The sequence below is a fragment of the Syzygium oleosum genome, unplaced genomic scaffold (assembly GCF_021117445.2).
Source record: "Syzygium oleosum isolate NSW1041296 unplaced genomic scaffold, Sole_v2.1 Sole_v2.24, whole genome shotgun sequence".
Classification (NCBI taxonomy): Eukaryota; Viridiplantae; Streptophyta; class Magnoliopsida; order Myrtales; family Myrtaceae; genus Syzygium; species Syzygium oleosum.
The window spans coordinates 4229414-4252862 of record NW_026607508.1 but is presented as its reverse complement, the minus strand read 5'-3'; the positions used below and the strand labels follow the sequence as shown (position 1 = coordinate 4252862).

At 38.5% G+C, this 23449-nt stretch overlaps 2 protein-coding genes across 4 annotated transcripts; one reads left to right on the top strand and one right to left on the bottom strand.

Moving 5' to 3' along the window:
- Positions 1-1207: 1207 nt before the first annotated feature.
- LOC115693784 (protease Do-like 5, chloroplastic) lies at positions 1208-5060 on the bottom strand. Of its 3 annotated transcripts, XM_056302502.1 has the most exons (9): positions 4692-5054; positions 4119-4268; positions 3164-3226; positions 2979-3068; positions 2293-2415; positions 2001-2088; positions 1714-1788; positions 1540-1586; positions 1208-1469 (listed from the first exon to the last, which is right to left on the bottom strand). In XM_056302502.1, exons 1-9 carry the CDS (start codon positions 4974-4976, stop codon positions 1410-1412), a joined length of 981 nt encoding a protein of 326 aa, XP_056158477.1. In that variant the 5' UTR covers positions 4977-5054; the 3' UTR covers positions 1208-1409. The 3 variants fall into 3 exon arrangements, with proteins under 3 accessions (XP_056158477.1, XP_030476702.1, XP_030476705.1); XM_030620842.2 differs by having other exon boundaries at positions 1465-1586; positions 4692-5053; XM_030620845.2 differs by lacking the exons at positions 1208-1469; positions 2293-2415 and having other exon boundaries at positions 1478-1586; positions 4692-5060.
- A 13525-nt stretch (positions 5061-18585) lies between these two features.
- LOC115693791 (uncharacterized) lies at positions 18586-19759 on the top strand. The gene has a single exon (XM_030620853.2). The coding sequence runs from the start codon at positions 18662-18664 to the stop codon at positions 19379-19381; it is 720 nt and encodes a 239-aa protein (XP_030476713.1). The 5' UTR covers positions 18586-18661; the 3' UTR covers positions 19382-19759.
- The last annotated feature ends 3690 nt before the right edge of the window (positions 19760-23449 follow it).

Genomic DNA, 23449 nt, shown 5'->3' with positions numbered 1-23449 from the left:
GATTTGCTGACGACGAAGATGCAAATGGACGGGGCTGGTGCTGCCAAAACAATAGAGGTGGGGTTTCAACTTTGTTTCGGTTTAGTTCGGATACCGAACCTAACCAACCCAAACCGAACCAAAACAATTACAATACCCAGATTTTTAAGCTTTTACACAAGCCGGGGGAAGGCCCGATGCGAATAAAACCGAAAATTTCGGTTGGGATCGGTTTGGGCTTCTTCGACAGCCTTACTTTATTTGGTGGTCTCACAGCATCTCTAAAACCCTCCTTGCATCTATTTTTACGGATATTATCTCACATGTTTTTACTTTTTTCATAATCTCACGATGACGCTTTTTTTAATGAAAAATATTTGTTCTTCTAAAAATGACTTATAATTAACAGAAGTGTTTAGGAGTGGGCATCGGACTGTACCTGGGCAGCATGAGCTGGGCCGAGCTAGGTGAACTTTTTCTTCAAACGTAAAAAATAGACAAAAGTTAATCAAGAAAATTCAATGAAAACGCTAATTCAACTAAAATAAATGAAGTACATTCTCAAATAGTTTGAAAATTTTATCACATGTCCAAGTGCCCTAATAACGATTACCCATAGATTTCACCCAAGAGAATGTCAAATAATCTCAATGTCTTCGATGTGGTGTTTCTCCCTATGATTTAGATGATAAAGTGTCGGTGTTGTCTTTTTGTTCACATTAGGCACACATTCAGTTGGAGTCAATTCTTGTAATAACAATCACGCTGATAGATAGCCATTTTTACATTTTTTGCAATCAAGCTGCTCTATTGTCTTCCATGATTTATTGACTAGTACTAAACGTGGATCTGGTGGTACCATAGACACCGGTTTTGACCCTAAAAATTTTCGCCCCAAGGGTCTTTCTTGAATTTTATGAAAATTAAGGTTGGATTTCTCAGATATTATCAGGATCTGTCCCTAACAACTACATCGCCCAATATATCTTCATTCTGTTATTCATTGCATCACCTAACTAAAAGAAACTTTGGCATCGAAGTCTTCACGAAGTTCAACTATAGAGGAAGTGGCTGCGAGACCCACACAAGCCAAAGCAGGGTTTGGTCTCTCTCTCTCTGTGGCACAAGATCATTTCATACTTAGCATGAGCCCTTCCCCAATTCATTTGTTAAGAATATGTTTCAAGTTTGAGCTCGAAAAATAAAGGATTAATATTACGAAAAACCCCAAACTGGTATACATGTGACAATTTTACTTTTACAAGCCCGGCAAAGAAGCTGCACTGCATCAATTAGATTAAAAGCGCTACAGTTCAGTTTTTACTCAAGAAATGGCAATTATTTAACGCATCGCCATAACTCCAAGAGCGGCTACAATGAACATTTTGAACTCGGAATGACCAGTAGATACAATTACAACAGACTAGAGATCAGAATCTGTTACTATATGGTGTTCCATAAACTATCAAGTAAGGAACTGTTCGGACCACAGACTAGAGATCAGAATCTGTTACTATATGGTGTTCCATAAACTATCAAGTAAGGAACTGTTCGGACCACGGTATCCACTGGAATTGCGAAGTTAACACCGGAGGACAACCCTGTCCCTGCATAAAAGAGGAAAAAAGCATTTTTAGAAATTTTCAGACTGTTTGTCCCTGTATGATATGTTTGTTTATCTCAAATTCTTTCAGACATTGGGAAGAGGCAAATCTCTGGGCAACAGAACTTCACCTTTGCGAGTAAATGTTGCTGTGTTGACTCCTATCACATAGCCATGCGAATCTATCAATGGCCCTCCTGAATTCCCTGCACAAACAGAACAGATCGGAGCTTAGAAAATGGCCATAATAGTTTGTATGACAGGTTTTTGGGATTGTCACTGATCAATTTTCACCAAACAAGACCACAAGGAAAACATAAATGTACACATGACAAAAACAAAATCAATATCTCGTCTACACCAAAAAAATTTTGCTTTTTCTTGACAAAAGCAATTAATAACAGGACTAAACTTTCACCAGAATTAATTGCTGCATCAGTCTGTATAGCTCCTCGAATAGAGCTTCCATTTGGTGAGGGTATCTCCCTCCCCAAACCACTAACCACCTGTATCAATTAAAGCATCAGGCAGATGCACAACTTTTTTTTATATGATTTTGTCAAATCTTGAAATGTAAAAACCACTGGCGAGGGTGTCGAAGATCAAAGGGATTATCAGGACAAGAGAATCATCGACCCGACTTGACAGCAGGTTAATGCTTCACACGGTGCTGTCTGTCAGGCTACACTTAATTTTCTATTAAGAATTACCCCGGTTGTGAGCGTGTTTTCATATCCATATGGATTTCCAATTGCAAAGCAGCTCTGACCTACACGAAGGTCATGGGAAGTCCCAAGAACAGCAGGTTTTACTTGATGTCCATCGATGTTGACCTGGATAAAAGGGCTGGTCAAGCAGATTTCGACAATCTTTTTGCCACAAATTAAATTATCTCTAACAGGCTCAGCTTAGTCAGTTGATTATAACTGATTCCCAGAAATTCAAGGAATTACAGGAGATTTTCAAGCACAGTTTGTAGGTTTTGTGATGGAAACCTTCACTTCTACCCAATCCTTGCAGAAGCCAAAACTATAAGAGAAAGCAAAAATACAAAACAACTCCTAAGAAGTTACCGAACAAAATGTTATTCCTGATGAAGAATTCATTGAGATTGTAAGTTGTGAATGAAATAAGAAGAGAAAATCAAAGGTTTGGTTTATCCTTTTTCTACTTCCTTTTAAGGTTATCTTCAAGCTTACTTGACAGATGGAGATCCTTCACACTGGCATAATGTTCAGAACTGACAAACAGTTCCCCCTATGTCAAATGTCAATAACCATATTATCTATCAAATAAATAATTTGGCCTCCACAGAGCAAATAGCATTTCTACTTTGTTTGATAAGGGTAAAGACGTAATGTACAGCACAAGACACACTTTTTTTCCTTCAACTCACCTTCAAGACAGCCAGATCATTTGCAGTATCAAAGCCAATAATTTTGCCTTCTCGGACAAAGCTACTACCTGTTGCATCTACTAGTAACACCTACACCAGGAAAACATCCAGATGTTATCTATTTAAAGAAAAGTCTAATTTAACTGCACAAGAAGATTACTCGAAGACAAAAGGTATGATGAAACCTTACAACGCTGTAACCCACTTTGATCTGTGGCCAACTTGGCGATGACATGGTAATTAGTGACCTGCCATGCATGAAACAATAGCTCACTTCAGAAGTTGTCAGATTGAACTTTCATAAGCATTTTGTAAGGGTTACTGCCAGGAACTTCTCAAATTACATTGCCGTAGCTCGCCATGACATGAGGCCTTGGTTGTCAATTGTGCATAAATCATCTTATAAACTCTCTAGAGGAGCCTTGCAATCTACGAGGAGAATTATTCATCCTTCTCTAAAGTTATTCATTATTAAGCATGGTAATCTGTTATCGCTCAATCAAAGTAATGAATTTCTGCTGTACAGTAACAACTGTACTCTTCAGATTTGTCAGTCCATATCTAGCAGGTGTGGGCATGCATTAAAAGAGAATACAATCAACTTTTCAATGTCAAGAAGCCTGCCTTCAATCATTTTCTTATTTCTCAACTCCCATGTATGGTATATGACTGCACTCGAGCTAGCTTTTTCAATATTGTTACATGAATTGATCCACACTTCAAATGCTGCTTTGCCCAATCAACTATAAAGTCCACTGACCAGGCTATCGACAAATTCTGCTCTAACTCAATAAAAAAGAAAAATGCAATTCCGACATTTGGCAACAGGGAGGACCATTTTCTAAAGGCTGTCTTCTCCAACAAAGCACAATCTCTGTTGGACAAGATATCAACAGACTGAGCAGCAGAGAGATGCAAAATCTTATCACAATGTGCTCCCGAATGCCCGTTTTCATTTACATGTGTGTGGTATATTTTGGGTATGAATAACATGCATTGACATCAGCATTCTAGCTAGCCAATATGATCATATTGATTTACATAATTAAGTCATATCTACACTTAAATGAAATGAGATTCGCAACAGTATATCAAGAGGAGCCAAACAGAGGAAGTCAAGAAAGAAGAAAGAGTACCTACAATGTGACCAAATTTATCCCAAATGAAGCCAGAACCTGTGCCCTCAAGTTTGGCATCTTTATCATCAATAGGCACGGCTTCGCTCGAAGAGCCCTTGGAGCTTTTAGCTATTGCCAAGTCCTTAATGAAAACAACCGACGGCGAAGTTTCCTACAAGACCAAATACAGGGACATTAGTTTCACAAAAGAGAGTCACTCAAGGCACCAGGAGATTCAAAGACATGATGTTTCGGGTCCGATGTCGCACTCACTTTACACGAGACCCAAAATTAGCTCTTCGCAAATCACAAGTCCCTAAAATGCAGGTGACCCTTAATTTTATAATCGATAATCAACTTATCAACGTAGCTTACTTCACCAGGTAGTTAATAAAACTCTTTCCTTCCGATATCACACTTAACAGTCAAGCTTAGAAAGAACAGAGAAGTGACTGCGAGAGACCTGAAAAGGCTGTATCTCTAATGGACGCGAATTTAAAATGAATCGATTCTTTAACACTTCGGGAAAGAAGAAGAAGAAGAAGAATAACAAAGTTAGAGAACATAGCAAATTCAGGAATTGACGAGCTCAAACCTGAAAGATGTGGACGACGCGATCCTCTTCTCGCTGAAGCTCGTCCTCTGGCTTCTGCTCTGCCAGTGCCGGACGGCATGAAGAATACTGGAGATCGGAACTGCACAGGCGCAGCAAAGAGGACACGCCAACTGCAACTCCAACTAGAGAACTGATAATGGTCGCTCTCCGTCTTGTCAGACATGGAATCGTAGTGGAGGAAGAAGAGGAGGAGGAGGAGGAGGAGGTGATAGCAGATATGTCCGACAGAAACGGAACGACCTGAGCCTGAGAGCCTAACACCATTCTCGTTACCCTCTCTTCCTCGACCTCGACTGCAAATTTGCTTTTAGACGGCAAGGGATAAGGTAGTCCGTCCGCGTGGCTTCTTTTCTTCCATTCAAGGCTCCCTCAAAAGCAGAAATTACATCGTACATATTTTGCCAATTTATGAGCACTTTGAGAGAGAGATGTTCGGGACATTCGAAATGAAAATGGTAATCATTCCCTTTCCATCTGTAACCCCAATATTTGAATCAACAAATTTATTTGGAGATTCACCATCCATAATATCATAATTGCTTAATAGCATTTGGATCATCGACATCTCTTCTTTAATTTAACCTCAATATTTGCCTCAATAAATTTATTTGGAGATTTTTTTTTTGGGTAAGAATTTATTTGGAGATTCACCATCCATAATATCATAGTTGCTTCATAGCATCTGGATCGTCAACATCTCTTCTTCAATTTGTTCATGATCTTGTCTTGCTCCTTAAATTCTGACTTTACATGGTATGAATCTCACTAAGTCTCTTGAAGTTCCAAGTCAATCTTTTCAATTTCTTGAAGAGTCGTAATCATCCGATTAGGACAATCGACTTTGAAGTGACAATAGCCATAGCACTTGAATCACTTTCAAGCACTACCACCATCGATCTTTTTAGGGAAGTTCTTTGATAGACTCCGTGGCTTTTCTCTTTACCTTTGTCCTTCGAGGAAGTCTAGGCCTTTCTAGAAGGAACACCCTTAAGGAAGGTTCTCCCCCTTGTCAATGATTTGGTCGACAAACCCTTGTCATGCCTTAGTTGTTTGTCTACCTTCATGGTCAGTTTGCAAACATCTTTGAAAGACCAATATAATTGAAGTTCAACCAAATTGGTAATCTCTCTGTTCAAGCCACCAAGGAAACGAGCGATTGTCTATTATGGCAGTTTTGGAATATTACACCTCATAAGGAGTTGTTCAAACTTTCTAATGTATTCTTCAACGCTCGTTTAGCATTGCCAGAGGGAATTCATTATGAGAAACAAGTCTTGCTTGTAGTTGTCAAATAATAACCTCTTCTTTATCAACTTCTTAAGTTTTTTTTTTTTTTAACCGAGATGTTCGGGCCAGCTTGCGCGCATCTCGACTATTCCCCGGGGGAGACTAGCACAGCAACCCACCGCCATGGCCCCCCACTTAAATCACAAGTGCTCAGCTGGGAAATCGAACCTAGGACCGGTGCGCCTAACCACACAATCCCAAGTACGCCTTAACCAATTGAGCTACCCATGAGTGGGTAACTTCTTAAGTTTTTCCTACGACTTAATTTTACTTTTTCCTTCCCTGATGCGCTGATGCTTTAGGTTCTCCCACCAAAGAGAGGCATATGTCTTCAACTTAGGACAACAACCTTACATCTCTTCTCATCCGAGTACGAGTGGAAGTCAAATACTTGCTCAATAACATGTATCCCATCAACTAGTGGTGGCCACGGGCCGGTTTCGGCCCGGAACCGGCCCGGAACCGGACCGGTCAAACCCGGGCCCGGACCGTTGATTGGGCCCGCGGTTTGGAACCGGAACCGGCCCGTGCCCTACGGGCCCGGTTCCGGTTCTAGAAATTATGGAACCGGCGGTTCCGGGCCCGGTTCCGAAAAAAAAAAATAAAAAAATAAAAACTAAAAACTGCTGCACTCTGCACTGCAGAGTCAGCAGAGTCGCAGACTGCACTCTGCAGTGCAGTGACCCGTTGGCCCAACGGCCCCAACGGGCAAAGTTTTTTAAAAAAAAAAAAAAAACCCCCCCGGGCCCCCTCCCCACTCCCCCAGGCGCCCGCAGCAGGGCCTGCACAGGCCCTGCTATGGGCAAAATAAATAAAAAATAAAAAATCCCCGCAGCAGGGCCTGCACGTTTGCAGGCCCTGCTGCGGGCAAAAAACTATTAAAAAAAAAGAAAAGATAACCGTTGCAAAATTGCAACGGTTATCTTTTCTTTTTTTTTAATTCTAAATTTTCTTCTCATTTTTTTCTTATAAATTCTCTCAAATTCTCTCAATACTCACAATTCTATCAAATTCTCTCAATAGTCGAAATTCTCTCAAATTCTCTTAAATTTTCTCAATTTTCTCAATACACGCAATTCTTTCTTAATTCTCCCAATTAATTCGCTCAATTCTCTCAATCCACTCGAAAAATGGCAAGTAGAAGTCGAGTGTCAACTGGCAAAGGTAAGAATATCGCAACGGAATCCCATCATTCTTTTGATCCTCGTGAATATGCAGATTTTCAAGATGATGAAATCAACATTTTTCCCGATGTGGAGCGCGTCCCGACGCAAGAAAGTTTTCATCCTCATGCCGAAATATCTACAACAAAGGAAGTGGAACGGGAATTTACATCTGACATTTGGAATCATTTCACGAAAATGGAAAGGTTTGATATTGGTCAAAAAAGGTATGATATAATTTGTAAATATTGTGGGAAAATATATAAATATACAGGTGGACAAGGATATGGAACATTTAAACGACATCTTACGAGCAAACATCCAACCGAAACGGGAATCGATATCGGGCAACAACAAATTTCCGGGTACGTCAATCCTAACACTTCCCCTTTATTTCGTTTTAATGAAAAAAATTATAAGGAAGAATTAGGCAAATTTATTTCTGTTGAGCATTTAGCATTTAATTTTGGAGAAAGATTTGGTTTTAATAAATTTGTACAAAAAGCATGTGCTCCACAAGCAAAACGTATTCCTAGAAATTCAATTAAACTAGTAATTAAAGATCTTTACAAAAATGGAAGAAAAGATTTACAAAATTTTTTTATGCAATTTAATGGATGCGTGCATATAGGTAGTGATATTTGGAGTGATCATTGGCAAAATCATTCTTACATGGGCATAACATGTCATTGGATAGATGACGAGTAGAGTATTCAAAAAAGAGTTATTGCATTTAGAGTTTTCGATGATAAGCATACGGCAAATAATATTTATAGAATAATTAGGCAAATTTTAGAAGAATATTATTTGCTTAACAAAATTTTTTCAATTGGTTTTGATAATGCTGCGGCAAATACCGCTTCAATTGCCGATTTAGAAAATATTTGTAAACCCGCTTTTGACGGAAAATTTTTTCACATTAGATGTGTTTGTCATGTTTTAAATTTATGTGTACAAGATGGTTTGAAAACTCTTGATATTTTTCTTCAACCAATAAAAACGACGATTCAATTTTTATGGAAACATCCCTAGAAAATGAAAGAATGGGGTAAATTTTGTAGAGAAAATGGCAAAAGGCCAAAAAGATTTCCAAAAGATGTTCCAACTCGTTGGAATTCTACTTTTCACTTGCTTAATGAATCTTTAGCATATAAAGATTTATTATGTGTGTTTATTTCTAATAATATACCTGAGATTAATTTATACCCACAAGAGTAAGATATTTGCCAAAAAATTTTAGATGTTTTAAAGGTTTTTAATGATGCAACTTATACTTTATCCGGTGTTTATTATCCTACTACACATTTATTTTTAGTAGAGTGTACTAATATTGTCGGAATTTTTGATGAATATGAAAATGATGTTGAATTGCAACATACTATAGTTGCAATGAAAATGAAGTGGCTACATTATTATAGGGAAATTCCCATTATTTATTTAGTTGCTTGTGTTTTTTATCCGCGTTGCAAATTGGATGGCTTAAATGATTGTTTGCGTACGTATTATCAATGTTTACATTATGATGCGATAAATGTTACAACCATAATACGAGAGGTTAAAAATGTAGTAATAGAATTATATAATGAATTTTATGCTAAATATAATTTAGGTGATATTGGATCTTCTCGATCTACGGAGATACAAAATGACAGTACATGTAAAATTAGTAGAGGGTACCAACTTTTATTACATAGACAAAAAAAACAAAAGGGAGTAATAGGAAATATTTCTGAATTAGAGATTTATCTAACCGTTTCATTTGAGTTTACTGAATCCGAAGGTGGTATAGATTTTTTAATTTTGGATTGGTGGAAGAGGCACGCAAGCCAATATCCAATCCTTTCTCTTATTGCAAAACATATTTTTTCAACCCCTTGTTCCACAATTGCGGTTGAACAAGCATTCAGTGCCGGAGGTAATATTTTGGACGAACATCGTTCAAGATTATCTCCAAAATCAGTGGAGATTCAAGCTTGTGTTGCTGATTGGATGAAGGCTCAATACCGGCAACAAGAGATAGATCGGAATAATGAATCCGAATTCTTTAACGACGGAGATACTACCGGTACTGGTACCGGTACTGGAACAGGTAGTGACGATTGAGGGTAAAAGAACTATTGGAGTTGGCAAATATTTCGGGAACCCTTGTTTCTCATACCGGGTACGCCCACGTGAGCTTAGGGAAACCGAAATATAATCCGACGACATGTGACCTCTGGTCCCCTGCGCACGGAATGCTTAGGTTTTGGGGTCATTTTAGGGCATATATATTGTGCTCCTTTTTTTTTTATAAATCGTTGTAACGAATTATAATGTGCTAAATGATAATTTATTAAGTTCAAGCCCTCTCTTTCTCTCTTGTCTTTTTGTCCCCAAATTTGATTACAATTTACATTTTAATTATAATTTATATTGAATAATGTTCCGTCACCGGAACATTAACTTTTTAATTTTTTTTATTATTTTCTTTTCTTTTTTTATTTTCCTTTTCTTATTTTTTTTTCTTTTCTTCCTCCGCCGGCCATAGCCGGGCCGGCGGAGGTCGCCGGCCTCAGGCGAGGCCGTCCTCGCCGGCGTCGGGCGAGGCCGGCCTCGCCAGATCGGGTGAGGGCTCGACCACGCCGGCGTCGCCCGAGGCCGACCTCACCTCGCAACCGGGCGAGGCCGGCCTCGGCCGACGCCGGCGAGGCTCGACCTCGCCGCAATCGGGCGAGGCCGGCCTCGGCCAACGCCGGCGAGGTCGAGCCTCGCCGGATCTGGCGAGGCTCGACCTCGCCGCGTTGGCCGAGGCCGGCCTCGCTGGCCAGGTGCGAGGTCGGCCTCGCCCGACGCCGGCGAGGTCGAGCCCTCGCCAGATCTGGCAAGGCCGGCCTCGCCCAGCCCAGGCGAGGGCGGCCCTCGCCCGACGCCGACGAGGCTGGCCTCGCCTGAGGCCGGCGACCTCCGCTGGCCCCGGCTATGGCCGGCGGAGGAAGAAAAGAAAAAAAAAAAAAAGAACCGGCCCGGAACCGGAACGGGAACCGCCAGGGGCGGTTCCGGTTCCGGTTCATGCTTGGCCACGAACCGGAACCGGTCGGTTCCGAACCGTGGCCATGACTACCATCAACAAAGTCGTTTGGATTTAGGTTACCTTCAAATTTTGGTGCCTCAACTTTTACTTTATGATCATTCTTCTTGCGCCTTCTTCTTCTCCTTCCTCGATGATCCGAATAATTATAGTCACCTATAGTTTTGTAATAAGAATTCGTACAAAGTTCTATATCAGTATGTTGTAGATGAGGAGCTCGAGCTCTTTTGTGGTTGCTCTTGTTGTGCTTGATTCTCAAGGAGAGTGAGAACTCTTTCCAATTGTCGTTGGAGATTCTCTATAGCACGGTCATTTTTTTTATCATGCGCTTGCTCCAATGTCAAGCCTCTTGGAACTTGATCGGCCATTTCCCTTTTATTTTTTAACAAAAGTGTGATATGAAATGGGAGATAGGTAACAACAAGAATCACTCAAAACAAGTTCAACCAGAATAAGGACATTAGAAGTGCCTTAACTTTTGTAACGGCGCTCACTTGAGTGCCATAATTTTTTTTTGGCTCATTTGAATGCCAAAAATTTGAAAAAGTGATCACTTGAGTGCCAAATGCCATTTGGAACCCGGAAAATCTGACGTGGCTTCGCCAGAGTTGACGTGGACAATATTTTAATATATATATTTTTAATTTTTGAATTTTTTTATTATTAATTTTTTTATTTTTGCAAAAAAAAATTTCAATTCCAACGAAGGTCACCGGCAACCCTTGCCGGCTGTGAAGGCCTCGCCCAGATTGGGAGAAGGCCGCCATGCCCGTGGCCTCGAAGGTGGTGGGCGAGGCCGCGAAGGCCGTCTCGCCGGCCGCAAGCGAGGCGGCCTCGCCAGATTTGGCAAAAACCTTCATCGCTGCGGGCGCGGCCCTCGCCACCTCGCCCACGTCGGCGAGGCCGCGATGGCCTCGCCAAGGGCTTTCACGGCCTCGGATGAGGTGGCCTCTCCGGATCTAGCTAGACCCTTCGCCGTTGCGGGCGAGGCGGCCACGCCGGATCTGGCGAGAGCCTTCGCCTCCTCGGTCGAGGCGGCCTCGCCGGATCTGGCGAGAGCCTTCGCCGCCGCGCCCGCGGCCTGTGAGGCCGCGATGGCCTCGCCAAGGGCGTTCACGGCCGCAGGCGAGGCGGTCGCCAGCGAGGGTCACCGGTGACCCTCACCAACCTTGAAAAAAAAAAGATAAATAAAAATAAAAAGATAAAGAAAAATAAAATTCAATAAAATCAATAAAATAAAATAAAATAACGTTAAAAAAATCCACATCGGATGAAAAATTAATTAAAAAATCCATGTCAACTCATTCGCCGGAAATGGCACTCAAGTGATCTATTTTCACCGGAAGTGGCACTCAAATAATCTATTTTACTCCGATGTGGCACTCAAGTGAGCCAAAAAAAAGTTATGGCACTCAAGTGAGCGCCGTATGAAAATTATGGCACTCCTAGTGTCCTTATCCCAGTTCAACCTGGCTCTGATACCATTTGATATGTATGCAGGAAGGCGAATGTGTTTTGAGTGATAATGGATGATATGTGGTAGATGAAGGATAGATTATGATCACTACCAAGGCCTTAAGGACGCACCACTAGCAAATAATAAGTTCGGGATTAACGAAGTTCACTACCAAGGCTTAAAGGACAAACTCACCTATCAAGGATAAAGGACTTCGGGATAGGAAAAGCTTACCACCAAACCCTAAAGGACATCCACCGGTCAAAGATAAATGACTTCTTCGCTCACCATTGAGAAAGAATCAACATTTCAAGGATAAAGAACTAGGAGGATATACGCTTACGTAGAGAAAAATCTCATATATCATCAATATTCATGTCTTCTGCCTTACATTTGAGAATTTGCCTCTTTTTACGGAGTAACTAATACATAAGGAATAAACTAAGCATTAAAGACATGAGAACCACCAAACTAATAAAGACATAGGAATTAGAAACACAATAAAGTCCTAGGAACTAGAAAATGCATTAAAACACCTAGAAACTTGAACTTTGACTCTTAAAACCTACAACACACTTAAAACTCATAAAACTAGGACTAAATACATTTAACCAGATACAAAGTAATTAAACGTAGACTCTAAATTAGTTTACTAGCCTGGGCAGCCCAATAGATACCTTGGAAGATTGACAAACATCAAAGGAAATCATCCTAAACAGCTTCCGGTTGCTAGGTAGTCAATTAATAGTCTTGAAGTCAACCGTGAACTTGTAAATTGACATCTAGGTAGTCAATCAACAACTATGAAATCGACAACTTATCTACTAGTGAATTGTTGAATCACCGCCAAGATCTAAATGAATCGACAACTCTCTTGCACAATCAACAACTAGTACAATGAATTGACATCATCAAACTTGGATCCATCTAATCATATTGTAGCCAAAATTGGCCTTTACATTCCAAAAATAAGGATTGACCTGGATTAAGGGAGCACATGATAACCATTCTATTTATCTATTTTTCTATTTCCGAAATAAGTTTAGAACATAAATCCGTTTGGGAATACAATTTCATTTTCCTATTTCCGAGACAAATTTTTTGGCCTAGAAATAGGTTTGGAACAGAAATGAGTATATTTTTCTATTTCTGAGGAGAAACAAAAATAAAAGCTCCTCATCGCTCACTCCCTCTCGCTCGCATGCGTTCTCCCTCTCTCTCATAGATTATAGTCGGTACTAACATTGACAATTTTTAATAATATTTTAATATTTTTTCGAATTTTTTTATTTTTCCTTTTTGTTCTTTTCTTCTCTTTTCCTTATTTACTTTTTTTTTCATTTTCTCTTCTCTTCTTTTATTTTTTATTTTTTCTTTTTCTCTCCGTCAGCCATCATCGGGCCTTGTTGATGGCTGATGACCACCGGCCTTAGGCGAGGGCCACCCTCGTCGAATCGGGTGAGGGCATAATTAAAAAGTTTGGAACTGAATTGGCAAAAGTACAATAAATTTAGGACTATTTGAACAATTTTCCCTCTATTTCCTTCTTTTGCATGCTTCCCTGGCTTCATTTTGGGGATTATTGCCGTATCTACTAAATCTAGGGTTAGGTTGGCGTGTTACCAAGAATTTTATGTATAAAAGCTTTACTTATATAAATATAAATTGATTTATGACATTTTGAATAAATAAACATGTAAATGAATATATAAGAACCTTTCAATTATGCTAATTTAGTCCCAACAGTTTGATGATTTGTCAATTTAGTTCTAAACATTTTAACAAATTTTCAATTTAGTCCTTTGGTTGGAAATCGTTGACGTGGCAATTTAGTTAGCGCCGACCGTCCTACATGGAATGGCCATTGTTAATGTGAATAATTTTTAATTTTTTTAGTTTTTATGAACTTTTTTTTCTTTTTTTCCTTTTCTTATTTTATTTTATTTTATTTTTCTTTATTCCCTTTTTCCCTTTGCTGGCATTAGGTGCGGGTGTCCCTTGCTTGAGGCTAGTGAGCTCTGCCAGCCATTAACAAGGCTCGGCAATGGCCGACAGAGGGATAAAGGGAAAAAAATGTAAAAGAAAATAAAAGAAAAGTAAAGATAAAAAAATTTAAAAATGTAAAAATTATCCACATCAATGCTGGCCGTGCCATGTAGAACAAACGATGCTGACTAGATTGCTACATTAGTGATTTCTGGCCAAAATTGGCCCGAAGGACTATATTGACAAATCGTTAAAAGGTTTATGACTAAATTAGCGCAATTGAAAGGTTTAGGACTAAATTGGCAAGTTACGAAAAAAGTTTAGGGTTAAATTGGCAAGTTGTGAAAAGGTTTAGGACTAAATTGGCATAATTGAAAAGTTTATGATTGAATTGGTTGTCGTACAATAGGTTTAGGTCTTTTTGAACAATTTTCATGTGAAACATATCCATGTCATGAGGTAGGTATATTAAGGAAAAATAAGAAGTTATAATTCAAACAACAAATAATCTACTCATAGATTAGATATTTAATTGTCTTTTACTTTATATTTTTATTTATTATAAATTAATCGATATCCTTTCTTTTATTATCATAAATTGTTTTCGAAATAAGCTATATTATTTAAAAATATTCTTTATGATACTTTCTTATCTGATTCTCCAATTTTAGGCTCAATAAGAGGTAAATGTTTAGAGATGAAAAATAAGCTAAACGTTTATGGTGGAAACGAGTGTAAAATCCACAAAGGAACACAACAATCTGTAAAGAAAAACAGACACTCAAGCTCTGTTGTTTCGCGGAAAACATTTTCCGAAAAAATATTTTTCTCATTTTTCAGCATTTGGATTTCATTGGAAAATGTTTTTCTCTTTAAAAAGTCGGAAATCATTTTTTCAAATATATGAATATGTATCGGCACTTGGACCGGAAACTCTACACATGGGCACGAGAACCCCAACACTCATTCTCAAGCCCTTGACAGCTAGGCTGGCACTCCGGCACCTTGGTCTGGGTCCATCTAGGCCTGCCAAAGACCTTAGTCGGGCCCAGGACACCGATACTCGTACCCGTGCTCAAGATGCTAGGCTCAGTAATATAAAGGCCGAGCTAGAGTCCTCAACTCTTGTGCCTGAGTCCATTGAGGCCAATATTTTTTAAAAAAACTCAAAAAATTTTAATATTTATTTTTTCTTTTATCTTCTTCCTCCGCTAGTGGCCGGGCCTCGGCGATGGCCAACAATCGGGCATAGGTGCGAGCTAGCAAGGCCGGCCTCAAGCAAGGCTCGAGCTCGCCAAATCCTAGTGAGGTTGAGCTCATCGACCTCGGGCGAGGCTCCACCTCGTCGAGATGTGGCGAGCTCCAACCTTGCCCGCCTCGGGCGATGTGCCACCTCGCTAGCCTCCAGTGTGCTCAACCTAGCCTGAGGTTGACCCTTGCTTGTGGCCTGTCGTCGGCCGTCGTCGAGGCCCAACAACTGGTGGAGGAAGAAGGAAAAAGAAAAAGAAAAAAAAGAAAGAATAGAAAAAAATAATTAAAAAATTGATTTTTTTTAAATTACAAAAATTGTCCATATTAGCATGGTCATGCCACGTAGCACCGCTGGTATTCATGTCAGCAATTTCTGACGAAATGAGAATTTCCTTACCAAGCGACAAAAAATATTTTACAGTTCATCTTCATGTCTCAGCTAAATAACAGAAAAATTTCGAAAAATGTTTTCTAGAAATGTCACATTTTTCTGTGAAATAAACAGAGTCTTAGAATGAAAAGGAAAGTGGAGAAAGGTTTTTTGTGATGGAAGAAAGAAAAAGGTTAGTCTAGCTTTATTTAATTATCTACTCAATTTTCTAGAGGGTATTATTACATTTGAGAGTCGTCATAGATATTTTGAATGAGTTGATAAGGAAAATTATTATAATAAATATATAGAATAAGAAATGTTGTGGAAGAAGAGGTTTTTTGATTAAAATATCAATTCTCTATGAAATTACTACATCATTTATTAAAATGAATTTAGTAAGATTTTTCCTTTGATCTGTGCGAAATTGGAAACAATCCCAACGAATCAATAAAATTTCATAGATACATGGAACATTGCTCGACAATCAATTCGTTGTGATGAGATCATTCGAGCATCAAACTTCAATAAGATCCTCACGTACGGTCACAAAACGACGAGAACATGACACAGTAAATCGAAACCCCCCATGATTCATGGGATTCATTCCCCAATTAAAAAACATTAATCCCCACGACACGAAATCTATCCCTTTACTCAGCTGTCTTTGGAGTGTTCCTCTCGTTACTGCAAACTAGTCTTAGGAACCAACACGATTCATTGCTCGATAATCTTACAAACGATTCGATCACGCAAGCGACAACCGGGCGAGCCAATAAGGAAGAGACACCTTCTTTCTATAATCCCCCACCCCACGAGTTCTTGCTCTCTAAGTTCGATTAAAAAAGGTTAAATTTTTCGAAACCCTCACAAGCAATAATCTCGTCGAGCACAACTATGAAATTTGGTGAGACCACTGTCAACTGTTCGAAAAATTTAAGCTATTAGATAAAAACATGATTTAATATTTAATTATTCTAACACTCTCCCTTATGTTTAGTTTGATCTTCTTGCTTAATACTAAGCATGGATAGACCTCCAGCTCTGATACTATACGAGATTTGATGAGACTATTGATAACTATTCTAAAAGTTTAAAATATTAGATGAAAGCGTGATTTAATATTTAATTAAGTCAAAGTACAAAAATCATGGGGTAGGTGGTTCATTATCTAACTATAGTCAATAAAAATATCCCGATGATTGCTAAATAATGCAGTGAGGAGATCAACACCAAATCGCCCTGATTGTCTCGCAATCTGATGTCCCCATCTCACGGCCGTCCTACACGTGGCGGATACCCAGTCGAACTGGAACCAGAACTTGGCGGCTGGTTGAGGAAGACCGGGTGTGGTTGGGCCCAATGTCCGAACGCCATTTGTTACAGGTGTAAGAGCACGAAGCATGAAAGAAATCTGAGGGCCACTTAATTCAAGGAGGGTTCGATGATCATTATCCGCCACCAGTTTTGCTAATAATGATATCAAAGACCCGCTAATCTAATTCTCAGCCACTAGTTTTCCCTTACTTTGAGATCCATAACTATCGCGGTAGAGAAGAGGCGAAGACACGGTTTACCAGATAAAGATGAGCTGGATGGCCTCATTGATATCCCGTTTTAGTCACTAATCATTCATTCATATGAAACTACGTGTCGTTTTCGAGTCGCCCTACGACGTGTCGCCCGAATGCCTAGTCACGCTCCAGTGACCTACCTTGAATTTACATTACATGGCCACCATACGTGGACGTTTGTCTCAGCACTGAATACATAGTCGTCTTCCTCATGATGATGTAGTCTAAGTGTGTTGGGTTGCATGGGGATTGCCTGAACACGTAGGCTCGGGAATCATTAGGGAATTGACTGCGCGTCCTTTGTGTCAAAGGTCGGTCGGTGTTGAGTCATAATGTTTGATTATGAGGTGCAGTCATTAGGGCTTTGAAGATCACTTAAAATGACTCAATTTGCAAGTTGGCATGAAAAGTTTACCATGCCTGAAATTGTCACTTGTCTTGATCGAAAGAAAAAATTGGAAGAAAAAGAAAAGAAAAACAATTGGCACTTATTGAACTTATCAGATAGGCTTTATTATTGACCCTGAAACTTTGCTTGTTGATTATCATCCTTCTAATATTTGAGGGAAAATTAGCAAAAAAGTCCTAAACCTATTATAATTGTGTCAATTCAATCATAAACTTTTTAATTTAGCCAATTTAGTTTTAAACATTTTGATAATTTGTCAATTTAGTCCATTCGGCCAATTTTGGCTAGAAATGGCTGACATGGACGCCACCGACACTGACGTGAACAATTTTTATAATCTTTTAAAATTTTATTAATTTTATTATATATATATTTTTCTCTTTTATTCTTTTTATTTTATGTTTTCCATTGTGGTCGGGGAGGGTCGATCTCACTGTTGTTGGGCAAGGTTGGCCTCACCAGGGCTAGGTTGGTGTGGTCGACCTCGTCAACCCAACCCTGGCGAGGCCGACCTCACCCAGCGATGGCAAGAGTCACCGGTGACCTCGCCTTGCCGGCCACAATGAAAAAGAAGTAAATAAAAAGGAAAAACAACTTCATAATATTTGTTAAAAAAAATTATAAAAATTGCCCATGTAAGTATCAATGGTGCCACGTAGGATGGCCGGCGTCCATGTTAGCGATTTCGAGCCAAAATTGACCAAATTGACTGAATTGGCAAATTATCAAAAGGTTTGCGACTAAATTAAACAAATTAAAAGGTTTCGAACTGAATTGACATAATTGCAATAGGTTTTGGAGTTTTTTTGGCAATTTTCCCTAATATTTGATCTTTGTCCTTTCTAATGTGAAGAAAAGAAAGTTAGAGCATTTTATGTATCTTTAATATTACTTTGATGTCAATAAGGTGAAAAAGTGAGTCCACTATGAATTAGAGTATATAAAAAAATTTTGATTGCTTCAAATTCGAAGGCTCTTTTGTAACTCCGTTTTAGCATCGGACTTCTTTGAGGGTGCTATGGATTCAACTAACCTTCCAATTTACGACATTGAAGGTAATAATTTCTTCAAACAGCTGAAGTAATGCTTTCACAATCAATCCTTATCATCCTCATATCAGAAGCAAAAGGTGGTGAGGGCACACACGAAAATCCAAACCCTATGTCAAGACCAAAACTGTAAATTCCTAATGCCTCAATTATTATTTGCCACCTTTCTCACACATATGATCAACCCCCACTATATATATATATATGAACTGCTTCCCCGACAAGCTCTTCCACCTGAACCCAAAATCAATCTCGAAGCCCCGCTCTATATATATGTACTCCTTCCCCAACAAGTTCTTCCACCTGAACCCAACATCAATCTCGAAACCCCTGAAAAATGGCAAAACCCACACTAGATTTGATCCAAAACCTACAAAAGTTCTGCAAATCAAGAGACTATAAACGTAGGGCGAAGGGAATGTCGTTCTTGGCATTCGTCTTCTCCGTCTTCTTCTACATCTCCATCTTCTACATCTTCAACCTATCCCCATCCCAGAACTTTAAGAACAGCAAGTTCTGGTTCTTCATCTCCAACACCCTCATCCTCATCATCGCAGCAGACTCTGGAGCTTTCTCCTCGTCAAGCAAGGAGAGGTGCGACGTCCTCTATGAGGAGTACCTTGCCCGCACTAGCCTAGCGAAAAACAATAGTGTTGGCGGGTTCATTCCTGCACTTCGGCATGATCTGGAAACCGTCGAGGAAAATGTCTTGGGAGAAGAAGAGAAGCGTGTTGTCTTGGAGGAAACAAAAGCAGTGGCTGACAGAGAGCCAGAAAGAGAGGCCGACTCGAAGCAGAGCGAAGAGGAAGAAGAAGAAAGGACGAAGAAGAATGTTCCTCAAGATGATGATGCTGAGAAGCAAGTGGAAGTTAATGGCGAAGCAGGGAAGGAGATCGTGGTGGATGAAGTAGCAGAGAGTGAGACTGAGAACGCTAGGGAGGGGACGATTACCGAAGAGAACGATGAGTTCTCGAGGATGTCGGATGAAGAGTTGAACCGTAGGGTCGAGGAGTTCATTCGGAAGCTCAAAAGGCAGATTCAGCTTCAAGGGGTTTAAAGAAGAGGGAAGAAGAAGAAGAAGAAGGGGGGAAAGAAATTTGAACTCTTTAGGGTAGCGGTTTGTGCCGCCACCATTCATCCTACCGCAGAGGACCAAACAAGTTGACCCTGCAATATTACGATGAGTTAGAGACTTCCTGATCGTACGAGACCTCGGGTCGAACGCAGCGTTATTGGAGATTAGGACTTAGCCACAGGCTTTTTTTGCGTTACATATTTTTGTCACTTTATTGTGGTTATTAGGGAGTATGGTAGTGATCAGTAACCATCTAGTGCTGGCTCCTTTTGGAACTCTTGTGTAGAGTTGTGGTATTTCTCTGTTTACAATTTATAGTTATTATAATATATACTGTCGGTATAAAAAAAATTTCACAAACTGTTTCTCAATTGTAAATTTTTATGTTTAGTGACAGAGTGGACTGTTAAAATTACAAAATTAAGGATGGATAAGATGGCTTGTAGATATTATTTTCTTAAATTAAATTAGACTACGCTATTTTTTGCTAACCGGACTAATTTGAGTTACGTGGTTTTCGTTGGTCAAAATTGATTGATTAGGACATTTTCAGCATGAATCAGTTTGATGGAGACAAAAGCTACTCCTAACCCAGTTATCCAGCCAGTCCATTCAAAAGGCAACCACAAGCACATTAGATTTGAAAAAAAAGTAAAAAATAAAATAAAAGCTAGCCCTGTTTGGTTCGCGAAAACCTTTTCAATTTGCATCTTCAGTGAAAAGGAACATAATTGGAAAACATGCTTGATTCATGAAAATAAAACTTTTAACATTAACATAATATCTTAGAACTTTATATGGTTGCATAACTTTTTAACGTTAAGAGGTGTTTTCGTGTTGCAATCACTATCAGACCGCATTCTCCTTTGGAATGAAAATTTCGAAAACTGCTCTTTTTAGTTTTCAGTTTGTAGTTTTAAAATTAAAATCAGTTTTGCTCGTTTCTCATTTGTAAACAGATTTCAATTTGTGACTACACAAGCTTTCAGTACTATTTCATGTTGGTTGGAAAACGAAGACAGAAACCTGGATCGGTTTTCGTATACCCAATAACCTATTATCCATGATTGTGCAGTCGACTCATGGAGAAATTGCAACGCCCCAGAAGGTCACCCACAGCAACTATCATTTTCTATTTTGGTTTTATTATTTAATTTTGTTATTTTTCTAAAAACATGCAGCAACTCAAATAGTATAAGTACTAATCATCCCACACAAGATCAACATTTAGTTAATATATATGTATCATTACAACAATATCAAACATCGTTATCTTGAAACAAACATTCAAAAGAGAACATATTACATCATATATGTCTTGGAAATCCAATAAAGTCAGTGTTAACCCAAACTGTAGAGCTACACCTAATATACTCTACCGCAAAACCAAGTAAGGGGAAATACTGAGTCATGCTCTATCGATGATGGTCCCAAAGCTTATTGCAAAAGATAGATCCATCACTATTGATCTGTAATATAAAGAGGTGAGCCAGAGTCTAGTTAATGAAATCTCTAGTTTTAAGGTAGGAGACTATCTTACCACTCGACTCAATATCAAGTACAACAGTATAAAATTGACACGAGTATGAAATATATGTCTGTACAAAATGATTATGTGTAGATGCATTAGCGTTTTACCATGATATGCAATTGAAAATGACTTGTCAATGTGACAAAATTATTCATCCAAACAAGCAAGCGCACACACATACATACATACATATATATATATATATATATATATATATATATATAAACATATATTATACTTGAGTATTTAACCCTACTCATTTTTTGTTAGGACTCATTTCGACTAACGAGGAAATGTCGCCACCAACTCATGGTAGACAAAATCATAAACTCATCTAGACATGCCTGAAGCCATCAATCACGGGTGATCTGTACATTGGCGAGGATCAATATAATACTATACAACCTGACAATGAGGTAAACCGGCATCAACCCCAACTGTAGAGCTACACCTAATATACTCTATTGCGTAACCAAGTATGGGTAAATACCGAGTCATGCTCTATAGATGATGGTCCCAAAGATTATTGCAAAAGATGGATCTATTGCTATAGATCCGTCTAAAGTGATTAGCCAGAGTCCCAGTTAATAAAAACTCCAAGTCCAAGGTAGAAGACTATTTTACCACTCGACTCAATATCAAACACAACATTATAAATTAGACATGAGTCTGAAATATATGCATATGCAAAATGATTATGAGTAGATGCATTAGTTTTCTACCATGCCATGCAATTGAAAATAACTTATCGATGTGACATAAATTATTCATTCAAATGCACACAAATATTTATATATTATATACTTGAGTGTTTAGCTCTACTCATTTTGTCAGGATTCATCTGACTAGTGAGAAAATGTTGCCATCAACTCATGAGGAATGAAATCATAAACTTATCTAGCCGTGCCTCAGCCCATTGATCACGAGTGTTCTCTACATTTGTGGGGATATATATGCCAACATAAATTTCATAATGATGGTTATCTCATATTCATTTTCTCTTATATTTTACTCCTTCAAAGTTTGACCTCTTATCCATAACTAGAGGTGGCAAAATGGGTCTAGAACCCATATTTTAACTCATATTCAATGGTTGTAGGTCATAAATGGGTTGGCTTAAGTTTTAAAAATGAACTTAAATGGATCATAAATGGGTTACCTAACATGATTAAGTAAATCATAAACAGGTCAATTTTAATTTTTTTTTAATTTTGTGATTGTTAATTTTTATAATTTTATGAATTTTTATGACTTTTCATTTTATTGTTTCATTTTTTTTAATTTTTCTTTTTCTTCTTCCTCGACCGGTAGCCAGCCATGGTGACAGCCGGCAACATTTGGCGAGGCATGCCTCGCTGACCTCTGGCGTTGGCGACATGTCGCCAAATCGGTGAGCTCGTCCCCGGCTTGTCACCGGCTGAAGAAGAAAGAAAAAGAAAAAAAATTAAAAATTAAAAATTAAAAATTTTATTTTTTAAAAAAGAAAAAAATGATGAAAATAAAAAAAGTAAAAGAAAAATAAAAAAATTATTAAGAGTAGTACTCGAAGGAAAATAAAATCAGATTTTCCATACCAAATGGCAAAAAATATTTTCTAATTCATTTTTAGGTTTCAGCCAAACATTGGAAAATATTTCCATTTTCTTGGAAAATAACTTCCTAGAAATTTTTTTCCAAAAAAGATATATTTTTCGGCGAAAAAACCGAGCCTCAATTTTTAAAAAAATTTATAAAAATTGTCCACTATATTTTTATTGCATGAAAGTGCTTTAGCAATGCAATTTTTTTAAACAATCATAGGAAATAAGCTTTCCTAGATTGGTTAAATGGATCGGGTATGAATCAAGAAATTTACATTATGATAACAGGTCACAAACAGGTTAAATTGGTCAATTTGGATTGGACTATTTATGACCCAACTCAAATCCGACCCGACTCACCCGTTTGACAAGTTTATCCATAACATCACATAACTGGCTACTCAAACCATATTGTGTATCATGTATGTAAGCCACAAGCCCATCACTTGTAAAAGTGGACCTCATGTCCTAACCTGTAGAGACTGACTTGGACGGTAGAACATTTGTATATTTACGGAGTCTATACACAACCTCATACATGGGAGTTCGTTCTTTGGTGAATAGGCCGTGGTATAGATGTTTGGTATATAGTATCATTCACATGCAAATTATTACTGCATAACAAATGCCATAGATACTTCGATAAACGAAATTGCAAATAATAACACACTAATCTCTTAACATTTTCTATGTAACAATTGAAGTTAAATAATTACACATTATTCAACTTACAAACCTTCATCCTCTTTTGGTCATCTCATCATCAATTAATAGATAATTTATGAAAATTCATATATCATTTAGATGAAATCAATCCCAGACAGTCAATTCTTATATAAACTGGATAACTTAGAATTGAGAAATTACCTAAAAGGAATCGTTCGGTTTTCCCTCTAAATTAAAAACAAGAGGCCTCTTTCCAATATTATATCAAGCCAC